The following is a 25375-nucleotide window of genomic DNA, read 5'->3' as shown; positions in this document are numbered from 1 at the left end:
GATCAAAACTTTTGCCCAGACATAAAATAATCCTGTTGCTCAAGATGAAATCACTTCTCTAATGGTTTCTGAGTGCCAGAGCGCCTGGATGTGGTCAGGCACGCAGAGTAATCCATCGCTCCTCACCCTTTGAGAACCAGCCTGTTGAGGCCCTCGAGCAGACACGAAGGATCTACAGCAGATTTGTTTGGTTTTTGCTCCCTGCCCAGCAGCATTCAGACCATCACGTTCCCTGGTGACTTCCCGCAGCATGTAAGTAGCGCGGCTGTATGTTGTTGAAGTTGTGAAACTGTGCATTAAATGCATAGTTCACACAAATATTGCAACAAATACGTTTCAAATCGAACATTCAAACTGGAAATGTCCAGTTTGCACTTTGTTGTTTATGCTAAACTCCCCGTCAGGAGATGGAAATGCCACTTGTTTGGTTTGTAACTGATCTACTGACCCCAGCCACAAATGTTAAAATGGGACACAAGTCTCAGGATTAAGCATGAATGAATTGTTTTGAGTTAAAAAATCATCCCTCATGATGATAAAGCTCAAGAACGTGATCCTGGAAAACAAACATAGAGCAGCCACCTCCTGTGCAAATCTGCTTCTAGGGAAATGTCTTATCACCAGTTGCTTTTTGTTTGCTTTCATTTTGTGCCAAAGTTTGTGCATGTTAAAGTAATGAGGGCCCCATTAAACACTTGTGTTCCACAGACTCAACCCTCAACATTTCCACCAGCATCTTCAATGGAACAAGTGACAGGACAAGAGGAAACGAGCTCAAGTTGCACCAGGGGAGGTTGAGGTTGGATCTGGGGAACAATTTCTTCCCCAAAGGGCTGTGGGGCATTGGAACAGGCTGCCCAAGGCAGTGCTGGAGTCACCATCTCTGGAGGGGTTGAACAGACATGGAGATGAGGTTCTCAGGGACATGGGGCAGTTCCAGGGGTGGGTTAACAGTCGAACTTGATGATCTTGAGGGTCTTTTCCAACCAAAATGCTTCTATAAAGACAATTTAAAAAAAAAAAAAAAGAGCTACTGGAAGATTCACCCAGTAGCTGATATGGTTGTATATGACACCCCAAGGCTGTGTCTATACTGATCTTCTCCACCCTTGGCCCTGGCAGGGTTGTGTATGAGCCCACCAATGTCCTGGGGAGCAGCTCCTGGCATGGATGACCCATCAACCCAACCACTTGGCCTTTCCCAATGGCAGTTTGGATGTGTCCAGCCTGAGCTGAAGGGTCCAGGTGTTGGGGTGTGCGAATGGTCCCGGCCACTGTTAATTTGCTGGGGTAAGGTTGCCCGTATTGTTGCTGTCCATAATATAAAATTAATGCCATGTTAGAGGGGAAAATAAACATTCAGCTTTTAGTACACATGATGTGCAGCCTGTCAAGACCTTTAAGAAAGCCGCAAGGTTGATCAAGTATTAATTCCACAGCTGTTACTACAAGAGAGGCAAAACAATAGCTGTGTTACACATCTTAGTTTTAGCTTTTCTTCCAACAAATCCCCTGAGAACGGCAAACCCCACAGCACAGGCTGTGATTTGAATTTTCCTGGGTGCTTGAATGAGTAATAAATAGATACAGAAATCTCATTAGTCCTTTTTATTTCCGCAGAGTTGCATTTCCTTGTATTGTCCATGTCTCCAAACCACTTGGGGCTCTGTCCTTCACACGTGGTAGTGCTTCTACAGGACTTGTGATTTATCTCATTTGCTTCTGAGATACTTCAGCATGGGTATGTATGTCAGTGAAGAAGCGCACCAAGCGGAAGCAGGAAGGTATGCGCTTGCCCTTACCCAAAATAAAGCCTTTGACACTGTATCCCACAGGATTCTCCTGGAGAACCTGCCGCTCATGTCCTGGATGGTGTATCTGTGATGGATAAAGAACTGGCTGGACAGCTGGGCCCCAGAGCATTGTGGTGAACGGAGACAAATCCAGTTGTTGGCCAGTCATGAGTGGTGTCCCCAGTGATCGGTACTGGGGCCAGTTCTGCTTAATGGTCTGGATGAGGGGATCAAGTGCACCCTCACTAAGTTTGCAGATGACACCAAGCTGGGTGGGAGTGTTGATGTGCTGGAGGGTGGGCAGGTTCTACAGAGGGATCTGGACTGACTGGATCATTGGGCTGAGGCCAGTTGTCTGAGGTTCAACAAGACCAAATGCCGGGTCCTGCACTTGTGTCATGACAACCTCATGGATGCTGCAGGGTCAGGGAAGAGCAGCTGGAAAGTGCCTGGGGGAAAAGGACCTGGAGGTGTTGGTGACAGCGGCTGAACATGAGCCAGTGTGTGCCCAGGTGGCCAAGAGGCCACCAGCATCCTGGCTGGTACCAGCACTGGTGTGGCCAGCAGGCCCAGGGCAGTGACCGTCCCTGTGCTGGGACCTGGGGAGGACAAACCACCAATACTGAGGGCAGTTTTGGGCCCCTCATCATAAGAAGGACATTGAGGTCCTGGAGAGAGTGCAGAGGAGGTGACAAAGCTGGTGAGGGGCTGGAGCACAAGTGTGATGGGAGCAGCTGAGGGACCTGGGGGGTTCAGCTGGAGAACAGGAGCTGAGGGGAGATCTTATCGCTGTCTACAACTGCCTGAAAGGAGGTTGTAGCGTGTCGGGTGTTGGTCTCTTCTCCCAAGGAACAAGTGATAGGACAAGAGGAAATGGCTTCAAGTTGCACCAGGGGAGGTTTAGACTGGATATTAGGAAAAAATTATTCCTAGCATTGGAACAGGCTGCCCAGGGCAGTGGTGGAGTCACCATTCCTGGAGGGGTTTAAAACATGTTTAGACAAGGTTCTTAGGGACATGGGTTAGTGCTAGAGTTAGGTTATGGTTGGACTTGATGAACCTGAGGGTCTCTTCCAACTGAAACGATTCTATGATTCTATGAAATCACAGGAACAAACCTTCTTGCAGGACCATATTTTTAGGTGCCTTCAAACCATCTCCCTCAAAGAACATTTTTACCTTTTGTTGACCTGGTTCTGAAATGGCAGGTGAAATCCAGTGAATCACAAACAAGTTATTTGAAGCCGACAGCATATCTGAGCACCTGCAGCTCCTGCTATCGACTGTACTGACAAATCAATACCTTGATTATTATAAAAAGTTATCTCTACCCGAACAGGGCCAATTGACAAAGGTGTTACTGTTAAGACTTGGAAGTTTTGTCTGAACTGGGTATGGCAAGTGAGATAAGGCCGTGCTAGTGAATAGTAAATCAAATTTCTGTGTGTTTTTTGTAAAGCTGATCAACACTCAGCTGTTCCTTTGAATTTTGTCTTCTGTGAGGGATTAAAGTTAATGTTTCCTCAAAATTCATTCCTCCTTTTTCATAACTTTTATGTCAAACTTCAAGGCAGTTGTACCAAAAGCTTTGTATGAATTTTGTAGCCTACAAAAAATAGCACCTTCTCAGAAAACCTGTATTTTTTAGGCTTTATCAGCAAGGAATTAACAAAAACAAAGCCTAGCATTTGCTCTGACCCTTTTGGATAAGCACTTCAAACCCCTGGGCTTTCAAAGCAGAATCGCTCTGCTAAGCAAAACTGTTGGGAGAGCTCTTGTAGGATGTCTCACTAGTTTCCTATCATCTTCTGTAGCTTTTTTCTGCCTCTAAGGGGTTTGTCCATGGAGTTTATGCCCAGATGAGCATGGCAGGGAGGTTGGAACTAGATGATCTTTAAGGTCCCTTTCAACTCAACTGGCTTGGATTATTTAGTGCTTTTTTGAGAGGCTGTTTTTTGTTTTTGTTTTCTCGATAGCAATATTATCCTTGATGCATACACTGATATGAAACGTTTCATAAATGAAACGAAACACCTCTGCAGCCACGTCCACACTTGGCTGGTTGCCCTGGCCTCACCAGGTTGGTTTTATCCGCGTTGGCCATTTGCAGTGCTGGACTGCACCCAGTCCCCATGAGATAACACGTTCCTGCAGGAAAGAGCTGCCTTCTCCACCGCAGCTCCCCATTCTGTGATCTCAAGCTTCTCCAGTTTGGAATCAGGCAGATACCGGGATAAGAAAGGAAAAAAAAGATTAAAATGTTATACATCCTCATCGAGAATATTCAAAGCATCCCGTTGCTTTTTTCCTAAATGTCTCTGAAGGTTCAATAAAAGGGAACTTCCATTCATAAGAGATGTTAGTGGAGAAGAACGTGTCTCAGACACTTCCATCACGTCTTCACACGATGAGTGTCTTTAAGTACCCTTCAGGAGATGTTCAGTGGCTTGCAGGAATGAGGTCTGCTTTTTATTGAGCATCTTTTACCCACAGACCATGGTCTGAGTGCCAGACAAGTCAGTAAAGAGACTCCCTTTGAGTTTGGTGAGCTTTGAATCAGACTCAGAGTCATGAGTTACGAAGCAATTTAAGGTTTTGGGTTGAGCTTTCTGTTTGTTTGATAAAGAAGGAAAGCACTGGCATCTGCACGAATATCAAGTCTTTCCATCTCAGGAAGTTTTTTTGAGGCATATATAATATGGAAACGGTTTTTAACATCATGCTTGCTGTGTCTCAAAGCCAAATAAAAGGTCAATGATGACCCAGAGGAGGGAGAAAAGGTACTTATGTACTGAGTGTCTTCCTCTACTGGTGGTCCAGAATGGAAAATTGATGTGTGGCTTAACCAAAAAAAAACCTACATATACCTACAGGCCTGCTCTCCTGTTCACCTCTCCGTAAAATCTATTAGATGTAGTTAATTTGCTGTTTGCTTACTCCATAGGGGAAAATTCACAGCCATGGTCATTATCAAAACGTGCACAGTGATTTGGACTGTGGACACCTGAAACCCTGCCAAACAATCTCCGGGGAATTTGGAGAGGTGCCTTGGTCCTGTTTGATATCAGCAATGAGGGAAGAGGCGCTTGAATTGTTTTGCAGCTACTTATCGAGGCACAACAGAAAAATACGTCAACCTCTATTGTTGGTTTTGAAACACCTGCCAATCTGGAGTTTAACAAAAAAGGAGTCTCCACCCTGGAGCACCACTCCTTCTCTGATCACAAAGCACAGGTAATCACATTTTTTTCATGAGATAAGTCAGTGCCAACTCAGCTCCAGTGTAGCAATAAGGACCAGTGGCTTTTGCAGAGCAAAGTGAGGTGCAGATCTGCAGAGATGTGGCTTCACCAACAGAGACACAAGAAGAGGCGGGCAAAAAGGATTGACGACGTCCTCCTGCCCGCGGTGTGTGAAGAACGGCTAAGCCAGGCTGCAAGGAAAGCCAAAGTGAAGCACATCTGAAACCCAAACCTAAACTGGCCGCCACCAATTAACAGCTCAACAACAGCTCCTTAAATTAATACCTCATTGTTTTCAGTGTGAAGACCCAAAAACCAAGGAATGGGCTCAGACTTACCATGGTCCCTTAGTCATCTCTTGGCCATAAGCCATCTCAGCTTGGGGAGGTTCCTGTCCTCTCCACCCAGCCTGCTGGAGAAGACCCAAAGCCACCGCTCCTGGCACATTTCTGCAATGACTTCTGGATGCAGACTTCAGGGATGGCATTTCTGGAGGACTTCACGCAATCATAGCATGTCCAATGACCAGCAGAAGCCCTGGAACTCTTCTAGGCGGAGTCCAGCTGCGTCTCCTGCTCTACCAGAAAGGACTCGCTTAACAAAAGGATGGTGAGTAAAGCCTCTCCTTGATCCACCTCCACATTTTATTGATTGGCTATAAACGGAAGAGATTATTCTGCCCTAATATAAAGCACGGTGAGAAGAAAGTGATCAGCAGAGGCAAGGGAAGTCAGCACTTAGTCTGAAACCCTTGAGCCCAGCTTTACTTTCACTCAAGTTCTTAACAGCGTGATGCTGACGGAAGGATCTCGAGCAGTCACAAGGTAATCCAGAAATTTGTGATCTTATTCTGCTCTAGATTTAGATTACCATGGGTTATTTTCTTTTTCAAGAGACCAAGGTGCTCCTTAGGACATCTTACTGCTGTGAGAAAAAGAGGCTTGGCTTTTTTTTTCCTATGGGGTTGTATTTTCTTCAGTCACTCGCCTTTTTCTTATGCAACCTGTGGCTACACAGATTGTTCACAGTAATTCCATTTAAAGTTAAGCTTACTGGTGTGAAGAGAGTAGAATTTAAAGTGCAACATCTAAGACTTTAGACACAAGCTCATTTTTATACCTGGGAACATACTGGCAGACAATTTATTCTTGTGTTTATTAACTGGATGTCATCAGGATACACACTGTGATTCCCCATTTCATTTATATTCCAGAAAATGAGCTAGAATAGAATAAAATAATGATCAGAAATCTGCACATCACACATGCAAACTGGAAATATGTGTGTGTGTCTGTGTTTTTGTGGCAGTATTAGTATGAGGTGACACCTGAATCTGACTTGGGCACTTGCTTTTTATCCATTATACCTTCCAATAATAAGGTGTATCATAGTTTGAAGCTTCTACAAGAGGAATATTACCATGTAAAGTAATAAAACTAAGAGGCAGGAGACCTGCTTGAAATTCCCAGCAGCGCCACAGACTCTCTGATTGATGTAAGGCAAATAGTTTGCCTCAGTTTCCCTATCTCGACAGTGGGTTAATGATCCATCCCTGCCTCACACACTTGCTGGGAAGAAAGTTTAACCCACCATTTTGAGAAAATTAGTGCTTGAATGAGGGTTTTGGTAACAATATTGCTGTGGAAAAAGAATGTTGTTCTTTGCCACAAAGCAAGGAACTGTATTTTCCATCTCCACTATCTTTCCGTCTGCTTTTTGCTCTTTCTTACTTACTTCTTGATGTGACAGCTCAGATTTTTTTAATGGAATTAAGCACTCCACTTCTAGGGACAGTAAAATGTGGGTATAACCTGGGCTTGAGAAACTTGGGCCTTGTCCATGCCCAGATTAGATGCCGTAGACAAACACGAAGTCAAACTAAAGTCGCCTGGGGAAGTTCATTGCCTTAAGAGGAACATTCAGCTTTATGACGGCGGATTAAATTCTGCTTTTGTTTGGATCTGTCCCATCTTGCTTTGATCCCCCAGTCTGTAAAACGGCAATAGCAGAATCTATCTCACAGGGAAGCTGTGAAGATCATTCACATTAGAGATGGTGACGTGCTCAGTTGCCATAAAATGGATCTGAAGTAAATGTGCTGATTCTCATTAAACTGACATCTGAATGACTATTGGCTTCTTGTTTTGTTTCAGGATGGTCCGCTCTGGTGGAGGTTTGCACAACACCGTGGTTTCCAAGGAAGGAGGTGCTTTCCTTTCCTGTTTTTTTTTAGCATTTTAAATAAGTTTTGCAGTGTGTATTTGTGTGGTGACCCTTCTGAGAGGTGCCAGGCAACAGAAGTGTTATCGAGTATATAAGAGCAGCAGAAACAGAGCGTTGAATGTGCTCAAAAGGGATGAATTAGCCATGTTAGACCAATTTCTGTTGGGGTTTTAGGGAGGGGAGAATGGTGGAAATAACAGGAGCTGCTGCAGCAGAGAAGAGGAGCAGAGGCAGGGGTAGGTAGGGGATATAAGCCAAATTTCACCCCATTAAGTTTGGAATTAAACCCAAGAGGCAAAAAGGATGGAAACTGGTATTGATAAAGGTGGAAGCGGATGGAAAGTGCTGGCTAGAGTGGCAGTAAGATTGGGGATCCTGCTATGGCTTTATTGTGAGTAGGCGGATAATATGTGGAATAATTATGTGGTCTTTTCCACCCTGAGATCCTTAGGGCTTGATTTCAGCCTTGCGGAGCAGTTTTTGCTTTGTACTTTGATAGGTAAATACCAACAAGTTAATTCACTGGGCTGTGAGATTTGTGAAGAAAAGGTTGTTTTCTAGACCAGGTCACCTCTCTCTGTCCACAGTTTTCAGCAGGACAATGAATATTTGTAGCCTGTAACAACCTGGGCTAATTTCACAAAAGGTTATGTTTCTTAAAACTCTTTGTTGGCAAAACCCACCTGTGATTTCTTCAAGGTTCATCAGCGTCTACATATGACATTATCATGGTGTCTCTCAGTGGAAGCCTCTTACTGTTGGTTGCCATTGGCATCGCAATCATCGTTCTACGGAGGTGAGTGGTCACGCAGTAGGAAAAGACACAGGGTTACCAAGGAAATGTGTACAGCAATTAATTCCTCCAGGAGCCAAGTGCGATCAGAGACCCCATGGGGAGAACTGCCCAAACCCTGGTGCTTCTTGAGGTCCTCCTTTATGTAGGTTCTTTCTCCATCAGCCAGCAGGAGAGTTTATTAATGATGGTTGGAGAATTGCTACGCTGGGTGCTTGGGTAATGCCAGTTTAGACTCATAGAATCATTTTAGTTGGAAGAGATCCTCAAGATCATCAAGTTCAACCATTAACCCAACCCTGGCACTGATCCATGTCCTTGAGAACCTCATTTCCGTCACTTCCCCATCCCCAGATTTTAGTGAAATGCATATTTATATGTATTGGCATTTTATTGAGGAAAATTAAGAGATCCCCTAATTTCTAACTACTGCCAACATGTTCGTTTTTTTTCAAGAGCAACCTGAAGTCACAAGAAGAGGGGCAATCCTTGAGATGTTTATTTCTATAATGAAAAAGTAAAAAATATATTTTGAGAAATTTCTTCAAACAAATAATTTGTTCAGCTCTAGTTTGAATGCAGCTGGCCAGGTGGAAGAGGGTGATGGGGCCATAGGGTGAGATTTATGCGAAAGGGCAGAAGATTAGGGGGAGAGGAAAAGGTCACCTCCATAATTAATTAAATTAGCTCTATCTCAGCTATCAGTTCTGTATTGCCATTAGTTGTACCCTGTTTTAATTGGATTAGGTTCAAAATACAAGCAGCTCTTCGTGTTTACCTAACACTTAATGATTTGTTTTGCTCCATTGCTGTTGTGCCAGGCACTGCACATCAAACCGTTCCTCCAAAGATCTCAGCACACCTGTGCTGGTGGAAAACATCACGGTGACGAACAACAGCTCAGATAAAATTTCAACGGGGGATTTGACTGGCCCGGTGTGTATAAGTTACGTTTCGGACAGTGCCACTGGATCCTCCGACTTGGCCATCTCTGAAGAGCTGATTTCCATTTTCGAGTTGCCGTTCTTCTCCTTTGCTTTCTCAATAACACCCCCCGATTCAGCACCAGAGCAGTGATGGGCCACGTCTTTCTTCTGGAGAGAAAAGCAGACGAAGGACTCGGGGTGAGCTGAGGGACTGACGTTCCTCTCTTCATTCCCTCCACCGTAGCTTTGGACTGTGAACCTCTACCACATCAGTATTAGAAAATGCAGGAAAATTGAATTTTTTTTTTTTTCTGGAAGCGGAGAAAAAGCGTAGCTTTATGTACCTTATCTCTGTGAAAGGAAAAAAAAATGCAGGGGATAATTTCTAGTAATTTTGACAAAGATTTCCCAATCCCTGACTCACACCTGAATCCCACACATTATGCTGAGACTGAACCTTTTGCACATGGTTTCCTACTGACTGTACGACTGTGGCTCTGCGAATGTTATCAGACATATTGCAATTTCTGTGATTTTTTTTTCTTTTTTTCTTTTTTAATCATCCCACTTTTACAGCCCGAAGGAAGATACCATCTATTAATCTTTAAACTGAGTGCTGCAACTCCCCCAGCACCGCTGACCTCTGCCTCTTGCTAAGGCTGCTCAGGTGGCAGTTCCAGGGGACGGGTTAGTCTCAGGTCTGGCACACAGAGGGTTAGGCTTGTCCTCCCTGGCTCTGCCCAGCCTAGTCCAATTTCATGCCCTTTGCCATCTGCTTCTACGAACCCTGCAAGAACTGTGGGGTATATAATTGGTATATAATTTTCCATTTATCTTATCAACTAGAATCATATAATGTCCTGAGTTGGAAGGGACCCACAAGGATCATCGAGTCCAACTCCTGTCCCTGCACAGGACAACCCCACAGTTCACATTGTGTGTCTGAGGACATTGTCCAGTCTCTTCTTGAACACTGTTGGTCTTGGGGCCGTGACACCTCCCTGGGGAGCCTGTTCAGTGTCCAGCACCTCTGGGTGAAGAACCTTTTCCTCATGTCCAGCTGACCCTCCCTGGCACATCTTCCTGCCATTCCCTTGTCGTTGGTCACTAAAGAAAAGAGCTCAGCCCTGCTCCTCCTCCTCCCCTTGTGAGGAAGATGGAGCCACCATAAAATTCATTTCTTCACTTCCAGCCTGGGGTTGGTTGGGCTGATTTCCAGCCTTTTTTGCGTCCTAGAAATATTCCTACTGATGTGTGTATGTCTGGATATGTAAAATATCTAAAGGAGGAAATCGTCAAAGCCAGTTCAGAAAAATAAACTCAGAAGATGGTGGCACTCCTCTTAGTGTCCTCTTCTCCAGGCTGAACAAACCAAATGACTTTACTCAAATTTCTTGACCTACCCGCTGCACATTTTCCATATAACTAGATGGAACACTGAAGGAATAAGTAGAAAAGCCCTTTGGCCAATGGGTATTCTTCCAAAACGGGGTCTGGCGTGGTCCGTTCCTCTTTGTGCTCACATGTTGCAGAGCACTTGAATTATCTGCAGGATCATTAAGGCACTTAACAGTCACCAACAGGTTGGAAGTGTTGTTGGCATCAGTGACTGGCCTTTCTGTACTTAAAGGGGCCTGTGAGAAAGACGGGAACAGACTTTTGGAGCAGCGTCTGTTGTGATAGGACAAGGGGTGATGGGTTTAAACTAAAGGAGGGAGATTCAGCTGGACATGAGGAAGGAATTGTTGTCCCTGAGGGTGGTGAGAGCCTGTCCCAGGTTGGGCAGAGAGGTGGTGGCTGAACCATCCCTGGAGACATCCCAGGCCAGGCTGGACGGGGCTCTGAGCAACCTGAGCTGGTGAAGATGTCCCTGCTCATGGCAGGGGGGGCACTGGGGGAGCTGGGAAGGTCCCTTCCAACCCAAACCATTCTGTGATTATATGACTGTGCAGACATGGAAACCAGCCCTGATTCTGAAGTTGAGGGGACACGTCAGCGACCCCTGGTCAGGAACCAGCAGGGTTCTTTCTCCTCTGACATCAACCATATTTCCAACCAAAATATTGCTTCTGACACCATTTTCCACAGTCAGATGGAGACATGTTTGCACATCCATGGTGACAAGGACCAATTCCTCTGCCAGTGGACAGACCAGGATAAGCAGAGACTTCCAATCCCCAACAAAGTCTGTTTGTTTTCTTGCTGCCCCATCCTCCGTGTTGCTCGGCTTTAGATATCCACTGTTTTCCTGGAAAATCCCTGAAAAATATCTATATGGTAGCGAGCATAATAGGCTTTGTTTCTGGACTGATGTATTCTGGCACGAAAACAATGCAAAGGTTGACTGGGGTGAAGATGCCAAAAATCATAGTACAATATAATGTAACGTAATGTAATACTGTACTATTGATAAAGCAAAATGAACAACAGCATGTGTGTGTGTGCATGCACTGGACAACAAATGACATTTCGAGGCTGTCACAGAGCCAAGCACGATAAACTTAGGAGATGGCATCAATAAACTTAGGTGTAAATTCAGGTTTTTGTGTTTATTTTTTCGTTTGTTCCTCAATATCTCTGTATGAAGCTATATTAATGTCTTTTCAAGGTACAAATCTTAGGAAGGCTGTCAGGCTGTGTTTTTGAAGGGGACGGCTATTTCTGAATATGCAAGGGTGGAGACGATACTGCGCAGCACATTAAGAGTCATGGACAAGATAAGTATATTTTCTACACATAGCTGCTGAAGGGTAACAACCAGATACACACTCTCTCAAATGTACAAAACCTTATTGCATTCCCAGCTTTGGTGGTTAAAGCGGACAACTGGACATTAAATCAGTTAAATACTCAATCTGTGCTCACAAGAGACGTGCTACGTCTGTACAAAGCATCATGAACTTTTGCAGTAGTTTCGTAGCGTGATGGGTGTGATCGCTAAGGGATGACAAAGGCTTTAGTTTAACTGCGAAACATAGCTATGGGATTTATTTATAGCACCTAAGTGAGCCACAGAACCTACATTTTTCACATTATCAGAATTTTTCAGGTCATTGAATTACTCATGGTAGAGGTTGGTACTTGGTAGGACTCAACTACTTGGTTCAACGCCCTGTTCCACATCACGCAATGCTTTGTGTCCGTTCAGAGCCCCGTTGAGGTAAAACCATGAAGTAGCACGTTGCCTTCTGGACTCCGAGGGTGAATATTTAAAGTTTGCTTATTGCTCATGAGGTATGACTCGGCCCACTGGCAAAACTCGTCTAGACACACGCGTTAATTAGCAACTACTTGGCAAGTAGTACCGAGAACAGACTGATGCTGTGTGCCCGTTATGGGACTTTCCACTGGCAAGGACAGAAGTCAAGAGTAGCCACCAACAAAATTCATTTCTTCACTTCCAGCTTGGGGTTGGTTGGGCTGATTTCCAGCCTTTTTTGTGTCCTAAAAATATTCTTACTGATGTGTGTGTGTCTGGATATGTAAAATATCTAAAGGAGGAAATTGTCAAAGCCAGTTCAGAAAAATAAACTCAGAAGATGGTGGCAAGTGAAGCAAAGGATGCAGAGATTGGATTTGTGAGAAATTTTCATTTGACCTGGTATTTGCTGACCAGGAATAAACTAACACAATCCTGAAAACTTTGGTGCAACGAGCTCGAGTCTCGTTGACTGTAGAGGATAGTTACACCCAAGGAGCTGTGCAACGCCTGACGATATTGAGCGTTAAACTGAGAATAAAAACGCCAAGGTCTTCACAATACTTCACCAGCCTGAAGTTTAATCCTTTGATACCTGTAAGGTGGTTAAAAACTCTCCTTTATGGTGATGGACTGCACTCTGCAGATGACACCACAGGGATTTACTGCCCTGAAACGTAACACCTTAATGAATTAAAAAGAAATATAAAAGCTTTCCTTCTAATGCAAGCAACTTTATCTGGCTTTCCCTTCAACCACGTAAGACGATGATTCAGAGATAAGACGCGTGTGGTTGTTAAGTTGCCATGATGGATTTTACAAAGGGGAAAATCACGTCAAGTTGATATGAGCTTGATAGCACTTGCTCTTTGGAAATACATCTTAATTATGGGTAAAAATACTAAGCCATAACTTGTATACTTATTTTAAACACCTCATTTTTTTTTTCAGTGCCATAATTCTAAACATTAGCTCTTCACTGAGGTTATATTTATTTATAGGTTGGATACCGTAAGGAGGTAGCCCAGGAAATTATGGTGGTTATTATATGTGCCTGTTAGTGACCCCTCTTATTTATCTGTATTTAATTATAGAATTACTGCCATAATGCCCTAAATTATGTCCAAGAACAAAAGGCAGCTCCATTTGTCTGACCATTTTGTGCCAGCACTCACAACTTCTTAAAAAACAGTGACGACCTTCGAGATTAAATCTTTTTGCACCATATTGACTTTGTGTGTGTGGAGTTTGGTAAAATCAAGATCAGACTTTTCTATTATTTATAGACACAATAAAAAAGGATGGTTTGAATTATTAAAAAAAACCCCACAACCTTTTGCAAATTTAGGGGCCCCTGGGTCACTAGAAATGGCTCAGTTTTTAAATGCTAAACGGATAGTTTTTAGGTTTGTAGTTATACACAAATTAAAAATATAAGTGAGAAATAAAGGAGTTATGTTGGAATTCCTGAGTATGTTCACAAGTGCCAGCGCACTTGATCAGGGCCGCTAACTGCTGACACACATGAAGTTAATCATACACATAAGTGTTTGCAGAATCAGAGCCAATATTTGGAAATATTTTGAGCTTTCATATAACAAAACACTTCAGTGCATGCTTAAATAATATAAATTTCATTGGAAGTGCAATAGGCGTTTTACTCCCTTAAATTGAGAGTATATTTATTTTTGAGTCTGAAGTGACAAATACTTTTGATCAGGTGACAAAACTCTGATAAATATGTGTGATTTTTGTCCTTTATCCCCCTCAATATTAGTAATGTTGGAGATAATTCAGTAACAAAATATGCTGTGGCTCTGCTGATGGGCTGCTTTCACTTGCTTCCAGTTCCAGCTGTTAAAAAGTAACATATTTTATTAGTAATGATTAATTAGATGCATAATACTACATCATTGACTACACTAAAGTTTTGGAAAGGAAAACTGAAGACAAAAGGCAGAAGAGGTGTGGGCTTCTTGTGGCTAATTCGCATAGTGTCTGTTTATTGATCATATGGTCCCAACGTTTAATTAATCACTGAATTTTCAGATCATCTCACGCTTGCTGGTGAGTGGATCTTAACCCAGAGCTGAAGCGTGGAGATATAATATTGATAAAGGGTGAATAATTTACCCAGATTGTAACAGAAGTCTGTGGCGGGGCAAAGAACCAAGGTGAGGTCTCTCCAGTCCACCACATTAAGGACAAAGTTATCATTTCTTTCACGACGAATGGGTTTAATAACCATCAAAGTGCAGTGATTATGCAAATTGTTGTACCCTGATTGAGTAATAAAAGCTATCAACCATCCGGAGTTAAGGGGTTTTCGTATTGTATGATTACTGAGAAATAAAATCAGAGTGATTATGCAAATCACCCCCTTCAGCCAATCGGACTGAGAGATGCAAGGGAAAGAAAAATATATTTATGCATCAATAACTATACAGTATCCCTGAGCTCCAGTTATTATTATTTTTGCTATTTGACTGCAGAAGTGCCCAGAGGCCCCGATCAATCCAATATAAAATATAATTATTTTCTTTTGGATTCTTCCGAGAATCTCGACTTCTGTAGTCATCATGTTTTGGATAAAAACAATTGGGCTGATTTCCTGCCAGAACAAAAAATATGGTGAAGACTTCTGAGCAGGGCCTGTTGTGACAGGACAAGGGGTGATGGTTTTAAACTAAAGGAGGGAGATTGAGGCTGGACATGAGGAAGGAATTGTTGTCCCTGAGGGTGGTGAGAGCCTGTCCCAGGTTGGGCAGAGAGGTGGTGGCTGAACCATCCCTGGAGACATCCCAGGCCAGGCTGGACGGGGCTCTGAGCAACCTGAGCTGGTGAAGATGTCCCTGCTCATGGCAGGGGGGGCACTGGGGGAGCTGGGTTTCAACCCAAACCACTCTGGGAATCTACGTATTGAAAAAATACAGGGGTAGCAGAGGGGGAATTTTTTCATCCGTAAAATTAAATATTAAAAAATATTTTTGCATATACAGTGGTTTATGTTTTTGACTGATTCTGATATTAGATCATGAACAGGTGATGTCCATAAGGGGGCACATTCCAGCCCCTCAGCGGGACGATGTTTCCCAGCCAGCCCCCAACTATTTGGAAGAGGCGAAATTAAAATGACCGGTGGAGAAAGCTTAGGGCACTCCTCCTTTCTCTGCTGAGGCCGCGCTGAAACACAAGCCCGCTCGCTAAGCGCCCACGGGTGCCCCTGAACTCCGAAAACTGAGCGCAACCCACGTGAGGTGTAAGATTAATAGATAACCTGGTCCCTGCTTTATGTACTTCGGGAGATATTTCATGTGATAGTGTGTACTTAGGCACTTCCGTAGTGATTTGGAGTTATGCATAAGTTTAACGGGTTATGGGTTTAGTGCGAGGAGTGTTGTGGTATGTCCTGGATACCATTAAGTTCGAGTCCTCTGGACGGATGGATGTGTTGGAGGGGTTATTGTCCGGCTGCATATATGCCTTAATACATGCATATATTAATGGAACGTTTGAGGAAGATGGGGGTTTGGAGTCAGGAAATAGATAATATGCGTGGGTATAAGTTTATGGTTCATGTGACTACATGACATGTTGATTTTAATACGTATGAGGGTCATGAATATGGAAAATAAATCGATGCACTGCAGTACATAGAACACACGGCTCCAGCACCAACTCAGCCACGCCTGCGCGGACTCGAAGGCCACGCCCCCTTCGCAAACCCCGCCCCTTCACAACGTCCGCCCCATTCGCAACCCCCGCCCCATTCACAAACCCCGCCCCATTCACAAACCCCGCCCCATTCACAGCCCCCGCCCCATTCACAACGCCCGCCCCATTCACAACCCCCGCCCCCGCCACGTCCCGCTCGGCCGCCGGTTCCCGCCCCGGCGGCGCACCGCCATGGCGTTCACGCTGTACTCGCTGCTCCAGGCCTCGCTCCTCATCGTCAACGCCATGGCCGTGCTGCACGAAGAGCGCTTCCTGCGGCACGGTGAGACCGGGGAGCGCGGGTGAAACCCGGGGCCAGGCCCGGCCGCCGCGACGCGGCTCCCGCCTCCACACACACCCCGGCCCGGCGGGGCCTTGCGAGGGGAGGAGCCGCCGGCTCCCCGCGGGCCCGGGGATGCTCGGAGGCGGCTCGGCGGGCGCGGGGAGGCCGCCCGGGGCGGGTGGGAGCCGGGGCTGCGGAGCTGCTCTGGGGTTTTGTTTTTAAACTTCAGTTTCCTGCCTGTGTGGGTGGATTTTGCTCCTGTCGTTGCGTTATCGCTCTGCTTTTTTTCCCCTATAATCTTCTTTTTTTCTATGCTTTTCATCTCCATTTGTGCCGTTATCAGTGTGCTGCCGTAGCATGGGGTGGTTTCCTTCATCTTGTCCTGCCTTTATTTATTTGTTTTTAATGAGATAACGCTTCTCAGGCTTTGCACGCTCACGCAGTTCTGAAGAAAGATCCCCAAGGTTGGGCATCCTCACCCTTTAGAAGAAAACAAAGCACAGAAAAGCCACCTACACAAATATCTGCAAACATAAAAAATATCCAAGGTTTCCCAATTTCCTGATTTCTCCAAGTCAGGCTGCGCTTGGATTTTCGGCAGGAACGCAGATAATGATCCCTTCCTTCTCTTCTGCACTGGGATTCACCAGGGGAGATTTGCTTGATTTGGGGGGTTTCTTTTGCTTTTCCTGATGAGCAGCTGGATGAAAAGGGCAATGCAGGGACTGACAGGGTGGGTTAAGCCAGTTGTTGATCCCAGGTGAGGTTTAGGAATAATTCCAGGCTCATCGCAGTGGGAAGCGGTGGCTGCTGAGGGAGAGGACTCACCTACTGCCAGCAGAATGAAGGAGATGAGAAAGTGGGGAGAAAAAATCACTCAGAAGTTGTCTCTGGAGAAAAGAAACATGCAGGTTGCACTATGCGGCTTCAAATATTGACGGGTGCTCCTGTCCCTGGTCGGATCATCCCCAAACAGGACAGGATTGTCCCCTTAAGGGCTTGGTAAACCTTCAGTACTGTTGCCCTCTGAAAAGTTCTCAATTTATTATTATTATTTTTTCAGTAGCAGTTGCAAAAATCATCCTGATTTGGAATCTCTGACCATTTTCTGCCCTGCAGCTCATTTCTTAGTGCCGAAGTGTCACTTCATACCCAACAATTATTTGCTGTTTTATCTTCTGGTAGAGGGCTATGAACAGATTATTAGTTTGTTTTTATTCTGCTATGTGTGGTTTCTTTTTAAGCCCAAATAAACTCATTTATTTCTCCAGCACCCAGTGTGTTAAAAAGTTTAGGGTTTCCTTTAAAGAGACATTGATCTGTCGTTACTGTTGCATTCATTAAGAGTTTTCAGCTTATTGTTTTGAAATACCATCTTGAAACATATTGGTCTGTCGTTTGTTTTTCTAATGTTAGTGATAGCCTAATTCAAGCTAGATCGCTCATTAATATCACTGATAACTTTCTATTGGGTGTTTTTTTTCTAACATTTCTGGCTGTTTTTATGTGACACAGTTGGCTGGGGGAGCGATCAAGGGATTGGAGGATTCGGAGAGGAACCAGGAATTAAAGCACAGCTAACGAACCTTATTCGATCTGTACGAACTGTTATGAGAGGTAAGGTGACTATCTTTCACTTAAACGTTATTGCCTGTAAAGTTCTGTTTCTATGCTTTAATAATCTAACAACAGTATTTTGAATTATTATTATTATTATTTTTTTACCAAACAGTTACTATTTCTGCTCCTCCCTTCCAATCTTTTAGCACATGGGCTCTGTATAAGAGGGTGCAGGTCCTGGCATGCAGTGCTCACGCCCTAATTTTGATAAAGTCTCGCTAAAGTTCCTTTAATTAACCTTTTGATGAAGTAAAATGTTCCCTGACGCTGGCTCATTGTGCCACTGCTGCGTCTGGTCTTTCTTCAGAGTTTTGGCACTGGGTGGGGGAAAGTGTGGTCATCAATCAGTGTGTAATTTGCTTCAATTCAATCAAATTCAATATTATATGAAGTACCTGGTGAGGGAAATGTAATTCCTGCAATTCTTAAAGGTAAGACAGGCTTATGTGCCTCAAAGGATGGGGAGAAAAAAAATCATTTGTAAATTACTAAGTTTTCCACTATAAAGCCCACCAAAAATTTATTTTATAGGCGATGGTAAAGAGGAAGTAACAGATCTTACCTGTCTTGCCCACGACAGAGTAAAAACTGATACATTTCTTCTAAATCACAGCAAGCCAAGGATAGAAATGGGGTTCAAGGTGTTGGGTTGTTTTTCTTATTTGGAGAACAGATTTTTTGGGTCAAAGTTATAACGTGATGGGCCATATAAAAATATATATGCTACTGCTTCCTCATTTTTCGTGCCATAGGTTTTGATCCTGTCTCTGTCCATTAATCCTGATTTTTCCCTAGGAATATTCAGTGTATTTTTAAAATTTTGATTGATTTTGCTCCTTAAAAGTCATTCTCCAAAGATAATAAGAAATTCTCTCACTTTGTGACGTGCAGAAGGAAATTTTCACAATTGCTCTTATTTTTTTTTTTTCCTACAGTGCCATTAATAGCATTAAACTCGGTTACGATTGTTCTCCTTCTTTTGTTTGGTTGAAAATACCTGTTGCGGAATCTTTTTGGACACCCAAAGAAGCCAGTTGCTGACCATCACCGCTCGGGGTTCTCTGGAATCCAGCACGGTTTAGCTGTCAATTTGACATTCAACTTAAAAAATAATAAAGACACTATTTCTATTTATCCTATTTCCTAATGTTCACTTGCAGTTTCATTAAACAAGATAATGGGATCAATGCAACAACGCTGCAAATATACCGGACTACGACCAGTTCTGCTGCTGCCTGTTAAATAGTGTTGACTGTTAATTATATGTCGTTAAGATATTGCGCTGATTGTCTATAGGATGTGTTTTTTTTAAATGTCTCATTACTCAGGGATGAATTTCCTTCAGTCCACTTCCCGATTTATTATTAAATAAAGAAAAAACAAGTGGTTTTGGTTTCAGTTACTACCAGAGTACTACATAAAGAATACAGATCAGGCATTGAAGATGTTATAAATTATTAAATTACAGTTGTGATATTGAGGGGGATAAAACTAGATGGGTAAAGTCTTAATTCAGTTCACATTGCAAGGTGAATTTTCCCGGTTTGAGAACAGGGTTTTTCTCTTGCGTGTTTAATAAGACTCTTCAAATCAAGAATGTTCCATGCTGATGGTTAAATAAGTTGAAAATAGGTGTAATTGCTATGCAAAAATCTAAAAAAGCTGTACGTAAAGCTGGGCAACACTGTTGTTAATTTAGACTAGCAGGCAGTATTAGCGATATATCATGTGTTAATGTTCTGTCAAGAATTATTATAGCTTTTAAAATGTGTGTTAAAGTTCCACGTGGTGATTAGTGTGTTAGAAGTGGGGAATCATCTGTAGTCGGAGCTTCTTGAGAAACATGGGTGGGGGATAATGTGCCCTTTCCAAATGCAATTCTTTGTCAAAAAACAGCGAATTTTCAGCCTATTCTATTAGTGCTTCTTCCCCCTGCCTTCAATCTTCCTTTGCTAAATGAACAGTTTGCTGAAGTGGAAATTGTGAGTGTGATCCTGCAGTTCTGTCACAGAGATTATTGCTAATTGCAATCTTGTCTCAATTAGGACTGCTGGGTTAGGTCCAATGTTTCTGAGCTAAAGAAAGCTGATTCTCATGTACTGTTTTAGAAAAGTTAGGAGTCTTCTGTCTGTTCCTCTGCTAAAGTGTTTTAGCTTCTTTTTTAAGTGTGGAAAGCCAGAGGAAACGTGGCAGTTTCATTAATTTAAAAGTCTATCATCCCTTCTTCTGGCGCCTTGATGACTAAAGCATGCACGGTTGTATACGAAGATAAATCTGTAAAATGTGTAAATGAATCTAATGCTCTTCAATTGTGGTGTTTTGCAGAGTAGAGTATATCCACGAGGAGAGTTTGCTGGTGTTTTCCTTTTTTTTAGTGAAAACTTGTAAATAAATTTTTAATTTCTAAGTTAAAGCACAACTTTCTTTCATAACTCGCTCTATTTCTGTCTATAGTGGGAGTATTGCAAAACTCAGCATCATCCTGTTCCAGATAACCAGCATTACTGTTTTCACATGAAATGCTTTTTTCTCCTCTCATCCCTGTGGCATCTTTTGTTCGCTACAAAGTTGTATTTTGCTTGATGTGGCCAAGCTAATGAGCAACAGTAAGTAACACTGGCCAGAGGCAGAATAGGTTCATGGTAGGCTTTAAATTCTTAAGTATCTAAACCTGTTATAAAATATTCCTTATAATTTTGTGTAATTCGGAGGTGGCAAGGGTACAGTCTGGATCAGTTATTTTCATATATTTATTTTTCATGGCAAGCGGACAGTATGTATGTGGAACAGAAAAAACACAGAAGGTACACAGGGTGTTTTGTAAAATTTTTGTAAAAAAAGCAGTGTTTCCATTGCTCATGCATTGGGAGTACCAAACTACTTGAAGCACAGCTAGCATATAATTTCCCTTTGATATATATTGACTGTTAAAACCCTGGTTCTTCCTAAAATAAAAGCCAGTACTGAAGATTACAAGCAGCAGCTTTAAAAATGGGTAAAAAATGATTTTTTTTCCCCATCCCCCTGTCGTTTCCGAAAGGCTGAAGTTTCAATGTGTGGCTTAAAGCACGTGGGGAGACAGTTTTAAAATCAATTAGGCACGTGCGGTAAAAAGGAGCAGTGGTTCTCTGCAGCAGGAATCCTGTATTTGAGGAAAAACTGGAACGTGTTTTATTTGGCAGATGGAAAATACTGATTCAAAGTGGGGCAGGGGCTGAAGATCAGGTCTCCCAGGTAATGAGCAGGGAAGAGGGCAAAAGGGCAGCCACAAAACAGGCCGAGAAGGGAGAGCAGAGAGAAACCATGAGGGAGTAACTGCGCTGCCGCTGCCTCCTCGTGTGGCTTTGAGCTGTTCTGCAGTGACTAAAAAATATTCTACCTGCTAAAGAGCTCCACGTGCAGCCTGTGCTCCAGCAGTCACTTCAAACTATGAGGAGCTTTGTCACTTGTACCTGGCACAAAAATGACAATAACCAGAACATTTCACAGATCAGAATAAGGACTAAGGCTGTGTGGTGAAAGTGAAGCTTGTGGGAAGGTTCGGAGAGTCTTTAGTACAAATACAGACAAAAAAGAGGGACCAGTTCTGTACACCTGTACTGTTAAAGGTTTTGTTTTGAAGGGCATGGGGACAGCTGAAGGGAAAAGTTAAGATTGATTCTCTTTGAAATCTCACGTTAGGTTGCAATGTTATGAATTTAAAACTCTACTATCTAATATACCTTGGATTTTTTGATGTACCATCACAATATAAAACTGTGAATGTATATTGTATGTAATTAATTGATGTGCCCTCCTTTCTTATGAAATCCTAACTACAGTAGCTTAAAATGCAATTGCATCTACCCATGTTTCTGGGTGTTGCTTCTCCTGCAGATGAGCACGGAGTGTGCCATTGCCCTCACAGAGAGTGGTCTCCACAGGCTGGGGATTGCTGCTGCCGTAGTCTTTACAGTTACCTGTTACCCACAGAGCAGCTGAAGGAAGCCGGTCTTCAAAAATGTCCACAAACACCTTGCTGGGCGGTGGTGGGAAGTGCAGAGGAGCTGATAGAGACCAGAGAATGGTTTGGGTTGGAGGGACCTTCCCAGCTCCCCCAGTTCCCCCTGCCATGACAGGGACATCTTCACCAGCTCAGGTTGCTCAGAGCCCCGTCCAGCCTGGCCTGGGATGTCTCCAGGGATGGTTCAGCCACCACCTCTCTGCCCAACCTGGGACAGGCTCTCACCACCCTCAGGGACAACAATTCCTTCCTCATGTCCAGCTGAATCTCCCTCCTTTAGTTTAAACCCGTCACCCCTTGTCCTATCACAACAGGCCCTGCTCAAAAGTCTGTCCCATCTTTCTCACAGGCCCCTTTTAAGTCCGGAAAGGTGCAATAAGGTCTCCCCAAGCTTCTCTTCTCCAGCTGAAAACCCCAACTCTCTCAGCCTGTCCCCCAGCAGAGCTGTTCCAGCCTCGGATCATTCCTGTGGCTCCTCTGGCCCCTCTCCAGCAGGTCCATGTGTGTCCTGTGCTGAGCACCCAGAGCTGGATCAGCACTGCAGGGGGGTCTCACCAGAGCGGGGCAGACGGGCAGCCACTCCCCTCCCTCCCCCCGCGCTCCCGGCGGTTCCCGAGCTGCGCACCCGCGTTCCCGGCACATCCCGGATTCGAACTCCCATCAGTTCCCGCCTTCCCCTCTGAGGCGCCGCGCGCCCTTTGCACCCCAGCCCCTCCGCGGGCTGCCCGCCGCGCTGCCCGTCGGCGGCTGCCGGAGCCCAGGCGGGCACAGTGGCCTCTGAGGGCTGAGCGCTGCCGCCCTGCCGCGCCTGGCGGCGGCTGCGGCTGCCGTGCCAGTACGCCGGGTACCGGCGCTCTGAGGGGCAGCCCCCGCTCTACGAGGGCCCTGCGGCGGGCAGTCCGCAGGGGCGGCGGCGGGGCGGCTGGAGCCAGGTTAGTCTCTGGCGGGGGGGAGGGCGCCGCCGCCATGCTGCTCCCCCTTTTCCCCGGAGTGGGCCCGCCCGGCTTCTTCGGGCGCGAACGGGCGGGCGGAACCATACGCGTTAGGGGAAAGGGGAGCCCATCGAGTTCGGAAGCTCCATCTCCGAAGAATGGACCAGCCCATCTGCTCCTCGTAAAGTGGCGGAAAGAGGCGGTACCATCTCCGTGGCTGGGGTAGGGGAGGGAGTTGGAGCCTCATGCGCGGTGTGGTGTGGGGACAGGATGTGGGGCAGGTTGGCAGTCGCTGCCCCGGCTCCTCAGGACCATGGCCGGCCCGGGGAGGCCGTGCGGGCGCCGCCTGCGGCTGTGGGGCGGCCGTGGAGCTGCAGCCCCGTCCTCTCAGCGCAGCCTCACCTGGAAAGCAGCGCTATGGAGACCTGGGAGTCCTGTGGACAACAGGCTGGCCGTGAGCCAGCAATGTGCCCTTGTGGCCAAGAAGGCCAATGGTCCCTGGGGTGCATTGGGAAAAGTGTGACCAGCAGGTGGAGGGAGGTTGTTCCTCCCCCTCTGCTCTGCCCTGGTGAGGCCACATCTGCAGTTCTGTGTCCAGTTCTGGGCTCCCCAGCTTAAGAAAACAAGGAATTATTGGAGAGAGTCCAGCAGCGGGACAGAAAGATGCTGAAGGGTCTGGAGCATCTTTCTGATGAGGAGACAACCAAGGATAGGACAAGGCGCAACTTGAGAGAGAAGAGAAGCTGAGAGGGATCTCATCAATGTTGATAAATATCTCCAGGGTGGGTGTCAAGAGGATGGACCAGACTCTGTTCAGTGATGCCCAATGACAGGATGAGGGGCAACGGGCACAGACTGAAGCACAGGAGGTTCCATCTGAATATGAGGAGAAACTTCTTTCCTTTGAGGTGGCAGAGCCTGGCCCAGGCTGCCCAGAGTGGTTGTGGAGTCTCCTCTGCAGACATTCAAACCCGCCTGGACACGATGCTGTGTGACCTGCTCTGGTGACCCTGCTTGAGCAGGTGGGTTGGACTGGATGATCTCCAGAGGTCCCTTCCAACCCCAACCAGTCTGTTATTCTGCCCCTCATGGTTTGACCAGCCTGGGGTGTCATACGGCTTCATCCCCTTGCTGTGACTGTAATGCCAGCACAAAGGTGAGATTCCTGTGATGCGCTGGGCTGCAATTGTGAAAACTGAAGTTTTTTAGGACCTTCTTGTTAGACCCTGAGTTTTATACTTAAAATCGTCTGTGCTGGAAACTGGCTCTGCGAATACCTTCCATACTACCCAATTAAATACAGTGTGAACTGGAGAACCAACAGATCTATGGTAAAAGAGGAATCAAATAAAAATTCAATTTCTGCTAAAGCAAGGTATTCTGCCCATGTCCTTAGCTGTGTTATCCATGCAGGCAGGGTGCAGTTGTTCTGCAATCTTGTCTTTCGCTAGAGAATTTCTATAATAGCACCTTATTCAGTCTTCCTTTTAATGTCTCTCAGCACTCAAAAATTCCCCATACTGGAGTTGGAAGTGCCTGAGGGAAGAGAGCATTTTCGTCATGGAGATAATGTAGAGTCATGCAAATTCCATTCTGTTCAGGCTTTTTTTCTGCACTAAGTATTTTACCCAGAGAAGGTGTCTTAGAAACTTGGTGCCCACTTCTCAATTGAAGTTGCTCCCTTAGGAGTTCTGTTATCAGCTCTTTTTCGTGGACTTTTAACCTTGGCCTGTGTAGCAACAGGCATGCTATAAAACCATCTTTTAAAAGTTTTGTTTTGCTTATTGCAGGGAAGCAGCAGGAATAATGAAAGCAGAATCTCAAAGTTTTCTGCAAGTATGTCTTGTACCTGAGACATCAAGTTCACACGATCATTGATAAAACTGTCTGCAGAGATAAAACTGTCCTGATAGAAAATTAAATTTATTAAGGTGGGTTCTAAGCCTTGTGCTGACTAGTCTGTGTGTTTTTTTAAAAGCACACACATATTACGTGTCCTGTCTTTAACCAAAATAGCTCAGCATAAAATCGTGATGGCTTGCTAGTGATGACAGATCGCAGTTGTTATTGTCTAACGAACAGGAGGAATTGGACATTTGCGAAGAAATAGCTCAGCAAACTTGCTTATGGGGCAAAATACAGTGCTTGCAGCACACGTAAGGAGAAGGACAAGTTTCTGAGACAACTTTTTAGCCAGGTGACTTGAACATCACCTCACCGTTTTCTTCCCCAGTGCCTTTACCCTTTGAGTGCTGGCTTCTGTTTTGGGCTGAGTCTTGTGTGACACCGAAGTTTGCTCTAGAAAAAGTATTTAACTGTCATCTTCGTGAGAGAGTAACCCTTCGGGGTGCTGAATATCCTCGAACCCTGACGACTTACAGGCTAAGTCCACAGGCACTCAACCACCAAATAATTTAAGAGTTAGGGCACCTGGATTGCGCTGTGGGCTGGATCACCATAGATCTCGCTTACAACAATAAAATTAACGCTACCCACTTTTGCAGAGCATTTTGAGCTTTATAGTCAGAGCTCTGTATCGTCGCTTAGTCGTATTGTATTTATTTTTACTTGAACAATGCCATTGGTGTCGGTGGGACTTGACAAAATGTGCTTGCTGAGGCCTTGAGCCGGCAATACCAGACCTAAT

At 44.8% G+C, this 25375-nt stretch overlaps 1 protein-coding gene across 1 annotated transcript; it reads left to right on the top strand.

The window, feature by feature from the left end:
• Positions 1-16073: 16073 nt before the first annotated feature.
• On the top strand, positions 16074-18999 carry IER3IP1 (immediate early response 3 interacting protein 1). Its single transcript, XM_080362446.1, has 3 exons — positions 16074-16173; positions 17689-17790; positions 18729-18999. The coding sequence occupies exons 1-3, from the start codon at positions 16083-16085 to the stop codon at positions 18782-18784; spliced, it is 249 nt and encodes an 82-aa protein (XP_080218572.1). The 5' UTR covers positions 16074-16082; the 3' UTR covers positions 18785-18999.
• The last annotated feature ends 6376 nt before the right edge of the window (positions 19000-25375 follow it).

The sequence above is a fragment of the Nesoenas mayeri genome (genome assembly GCF_963082525.1).
Source record: "Nesoenas mayeri genome assembly, chromosome: Z".
NCBI classification, from domain to species: Eukaryota; Metazoa; Chordata; class Aves; order Columbiformes; family Columbidae; genus Nesoenas; species Nesoenas mayeri.
The sequence above is the reverse complement of the archived record's forward strand: the minus strand, read 5'-3'. Positions and strand labels throughout refer to the sequence as shown.

Bases quoted from the DNA above. Each gene is read 5' to 3' on its own strand.
- IER3IP1 (XM_080362446.1), top strand. From the start codon at position 16,083: ATGGCGTTCACGCTGTACTCGCTGCTCCAGGCCTCGCTCCTCATCGTC. The intron at 16,174-17,688 runs GTGAGACCGGGG...TATGTGACACAG, and splicing joins AGAGCGCTTCCTGCGGCACG to TTGGCTGGGGGAGCGATCAA. The intron at 17,791-18,728 runs GTAAGGTGACTA...TTTTTCCTACAG, and splicing joins TGTACGAACTGTTATGAGAG to TGCCATTAATAGCATTAAAC.